Genomic DNA, 5157 nt, shown 5'->3' with positions numbered 1-5157 from the left:
GTATATACACAAGTAAAAAACATGTCCGTCATTGTAAATAAGGTACAAACTTTTGTAAATGAATTCAGATAAATCATGTAGAATGAAAACTTAATTTACACAAAAAAAAAATCCAATTTGGATCTTCTGAAATATCGCTTTCCTGTTTTGTTAACCTTTCCACATTAACTCTCTAAATCCTGTTTAAAAAATCTGCTTTTCACAGCAATAGATTCCGGCAACGTTTTTTAAACTGGTACGTCTGTCTGCTTATTATAAGTTTACGTCACATAACGCACGGAAAGCGAACAGATTTCCATTGACAAATCTTCGCACGCTTAGAATAAGCCCAGTGTTTTTTGTCATAAATTCGTCAAACCGAATATGGAGAATTTAAAGTATTTCATCACAAATCTTCCCAGATAATAATATAAATATTGGTTTTTTAGGGAATACTGCCACCGCTGCGTATGTTGTTTGACGTTGCAATTTTTTGTGAAGTGATACAGATCACACTTGACCAAAGTTATATTTAAATTCAAATTCTATTTGATACACAAAAACTATAATATGCAATACTTAATAGAGAATCCTTAATTATTGATAAAATTGAGTCAATAGAAATCTAAAATAAATGCAATTAAGTGTTTTCTAACAGTAAAATAGCAGACGCAATGGACATTTGACTTAACGTCCATCGGTAATTGGTTTTGATTTCCGTTTTTAATAATATAGACGAAGATTTTTACCCAAACAAGGTTGTGGAGGTCACTTATGGTTACATAACAACATTAAAATAATAAAGATTAGGTCTATTAAAAAAATCTTTCTGTTCAGATGTCATATCATTTTTGTAATCTGAATAAAACAAAATAAGACGATACAAGGATAACGTGTTTAATTTTCCCTCTCATAAAGACACAATGAGTAATCAATAATAAACGTTTTCCTAGTTCTAAATATCTTTAAGGGTTTTTTCGTTTATATGAGGAACCTTGATAAGAAAAAAAGGTTTTTGTACGTTGTATAAATTACTTAGATTAAATAAAAGAAAAATTATTTGTTTAAGAATCTTTTATTAGGAAAACAGAAATCCTAAATATTATTATTATTCCTCGTAGATTTATCTATTTACAGTTACTTGAATAATCAGTTGAGTCATTATAACTTATGTATAATTTTTAATAATACATATATTTTAACGAAGCTATGAATATTTTACGACACAACCATACATTTAACACGGTGTTGATCGCCATCACGAGAGATTTCACGGCTACATTGTTCCACCATAAGAAAAACTATAAAACTGGAACTCATGATAATTAATTCTTCAAACTTAACAAAAGCACGAGCAGTCCGTGTTCGCAGGCCCTCAATAGCGCTGCCAGTTGCAGGCGGAGCTGGCGGCGGCGGCGGACCGCGGCGCCGCACCCTGCCGTCACAGCTCTGAGAAGAACTCCGGTGACGAGTGTGGAGTGGGTGGTGCATGACCGGCGTGCTGGGGAACTGCGTGCTCACGACCCACTAACGCCAACCGCTGTTTAAGCACGTCTCTTTCGTGTGTCACACGAGCCACTTGCAGCTGCAGCAGGTGCAGCTCATCCTGCAGCGATCGATTTGCTAATTCCAGTTCCTGCCGCTGCTGCAACCGTTTGCTCCGACAGTTCTGTGCGTAGCCTCGGTTTTTTAGTGTTCGTCTTTTTTGTTTTAGCCGCGTAACGTCGTCTCTAGGAAAGCCGTGTAATCTTTTGTTTAGCTCTCGTACGCTCAGAGTCATTAGTAAGTCGTCACTGAGAAGATCGTCTCCACAAGACGAGGGCTGATAGGATTGATGCGGACCCGTCCTCGGAGACATCGCTGAACACGAACTCTCCGGCCGCATGCCGACTTGTTGTAAATGATGGTCCTGATCTCTCCACTCCCTACGGTCCCACTCCTCAAAACTCCCACACGGTACGGTACGCATGTCGAGAGGTTCACGCATATGAGGCAACCAGAGCACGTCATCAACGGGCGGCGCACGACACGGACTCCGGCCCACTGGCGCTGGTGGAGTCTCCGGGGGTGTGCTGGGATCTACGGCAATGGCCACGTGGGGCTGCGGGTAAGGACCGGCGTCGGGCCACTGGCGACATGCACGGGCACAGGCCGGTAGGGTCTCCACGAGTTCGTGCCAGCCACTTCGTATAGGTTCCCGTTTAACTAGATGATGGTCTTCGAGATGGTCCAACTCGAAATTCTGTACGTATTCGTCGGCGAGCTGGTCGTCGTCGGCATCGCGATGGGGTTGTGGCGTTAGCGTTTGCATAGCACCCGACTGAGAGCAGTCGACCTGCGTGTGTTCAACCATGGAGCCGTACGGGGCGCGCGCCGGCCTGATACGAACTGCCGTCACCACAGGGCGGCGCGAGACTCCGCCCTCCACTCCAATGACGATATACGACGCGCGCAACACTCGCTACAGCCTTTATCGTCGTCTATACATATATTAGATTGTAAAATCTTGTCTGTGTGTTGAATACATTTGAAAAACTAACTGAAAATTGGTAAGCTTAAATGCAATTCATCGACTTAAAGTAAATAAATAACACTGGCATCTTTTCTTTAGTATGAGTACAGAATAATGTAAATATCATAATATACTTAATGCAATTACCACGACACCTGAAGAACCGAATATAAACGTAATAAAAGTCACAATAACAGATGTAGTTAATTTTATAAATTAGCTATTCCTTGAAGTAAATTAAAGAAGCATTAAGCGTTAGTTATCAGATGACAATAATTTTGCAGACATTCTCGTCTATCACGCTGTCTTTATTGTTACACCTACCGGTTGCTTCAAACGGTTCTTGATTATTTTAAGTTTCCCCGAATATTTCAAAGATATTCTATTTTTTATAACATGTTTACAGAAACAGTTGCAAAAGAAATAATAGTCAACAATATAATATTAATTCATTTCCAACACGTAAACAAAAACGTGAGCTAACGCTAGTTATATGACTATACTAACGTAAATACGAACGCACACTTGTATGTTAGTTTACACTAAATTATGTATTTAGTCATTTGATTGTGTGTTGCTCGCATACCGTTACTACAAGATATGTGGTGACTACCAAAATTCATAGACTACAACTATTGAGGTAATAGAATATATATTAATATATTGATATTGAAGTACAGTATTTTATTAGTATTCTTTTAGCTTAGCGCAAGTTTCTATCATAACTATACATACAAAGCTTTTCCCGTTTCTCATTGAATAGTCTAAGACCTACGTTATTACGAAAAAGAGCTTACGCTCTTTATAGTTCTTCATTCACTAATTTATATTAAAGTATTAATTTGTTTAGTTTAAATTTTAAAAATATTCCTTTAAAAAATTAAAAAAAATGTTATACTAAATTATTATCATCGACTGTGCTGTAATGATTATTGAATTAAAAGTAAAAGTAGATATATGTTATACCTACTTTTATATTATCAAATAAAATGCCTCGAAGTAGATACTATAACACTCTAATAAATGTGTGTGTTTCCTTGACTCAATCCATGAATTTTGGTTTCGCATTCATAAAAACGAGAATGTGAAATAAACTTGTGAAATTAAATAATGAATCCTGAATGAAATGTCATTTTTATTCTTGAATTACCAAAGAAAAAATCTCAAATTTCTGTTGTTTTAATTGACAGTCCATTCTTATGTGAGCCAGTATGGTTACATTATTTTTAGTAAACATGACTTAGAAATTGCAAAGTAAGCGGTTATAACCACAAAATACCAAAAAAATCTCTGTAAATCATACCAAGCTATGAATATTCAATACAGTACACATATTTTGAACAAGAGAAGAAAAAACCAAAAAAATCAATTACATCTATTAATTAATATTGAACATAAATTCAAAAAATACTTCAATTAATAATAACCATCATAGTTTTTGTTTTATTAGATATAGCAATTAGTAAAAACACCAGATCAAACAGACATCGCGTCGGGCGTTCTCTACCCGGCGATAGTAATCATGTAATAACATTTGCGATCCACGTTGGCCCGCTAACAATGTTGACCGTGGACAAACAGCGCTGTCAGCTTACGGCCGGTTGCACTCGCGCGCCGCATCACAACCCTGGCTGAATAAAACTAGGTTGCGGATAACCGACGTTTATTGAACTTAAAACTTTTCATTTATATCATTTTACTAAAATGTTTTTATTTTTATTTTATGAAATTATTTTTCTTTTAAAACAACAATATATTGTTATGTTTATTCAACTCAATTAAGTAGTTTTTTTTTTACTCACTTGCTTAATATGTATGTATTATTTTTAAAAGTACATAAAAACAAATATTATAAATGTTTCGAATTATGGTTTATTTTTTTTTTCTTCCATATCTACTCTACTATACGTATGAGTTATGACAATTGACTGGATTACAGTGCATATAATTAAATCTGTAGGTTACGATTAAAAAAAATAAGAATCTAAGTAATAAAAAACAAAAAGCTATCTTCATTTGTTATACAATAGTTTAATTACAATGTATATAAGCCTTTAAATCATAACAATAATAAGAGCATCGTTTCAATTATTCGCAAATAATAAGGAAGGGGTTAAATGTTTAGAGTACGTACGGTGATTAAATGTAATTCGGGAACGCTGACTTGTTAACCCTCCGTGGTATCTGACGCGTGAAATCACTTTGTTCTAATGCTAGCCACCTAACTGTGATTTATTATTATAATTTGCATATCGTTGGCCCGTGACATGATTGGGAAAAATTAACCGAATACCTACTATTAATATTGAAATAAATAACTTAGGGAATTATGGAGAGGTAGGTCTGTTATAGAAGATTGTACTTCATAGCTACGATGGTCATAATATTATAGACCCTATACTAACTTAAACTAAAAAAAATACTTACGCAAGTCTTATATATCATAACGTATACTTACTTTTTTATATGTAATAAACGTTACAATAACTTTATAGAACTTAACACTTTCTTGCAAATAAATAAGCAACTTATTTAAATTATCAATTAGTTTAACAATATCTGATAATTAATATCACTATTCTCAAATAAAATTGATTTTGTAACATCTGTAGTTTTTTTAAATTTTATTGGAATTAATATAATATTTTCCTGTGAGTACTAATTTA

The 5157-nt window shown here is 34.9% G+C and overlaps 1 protein-coding gene across 1 annotated transcript; it reads right to left on the bottom strand.

The window, feature by feature from the left end:
• Positions 1-1066: 1066 nt before the first annotated feature.
• On the bottom strand, positions 1067-2362 carry LOC116779620 (neural retina-specific leucine zipper protein-like). The gene has a single exon (XM_032674002.2). The coding sequence runs from the start codon at positions 2330-2332 to the stop codon at positions 1421-1423; it is 912 nt and encodes a 303-aa protein (XP_032529893.1). The 5' UTR covers positions 2333-2362; the 3' UTR covers positions 1067-1420.
• Between the last annotated feature and the right edge of the window lie 2795 nt (positions 2363-5157).

Source organism: Danaus plexippus, chromosome 2, assembly GCF_018135715.1.
Source record: "Danaus plexippus chromosome 2, MEX_DaPlex, whole genome shotgun sequence".
NCBI lineage: Eukaryota > Metazoa > Arthropoda > Insecta > Lepidoptera > Nymphalidae > Danaus > Danaus plexippus.
Note: the sequence above shows the minus strand (reverse complement) of the source record. Positions and strands in the feature narration are given on the sequence as shown.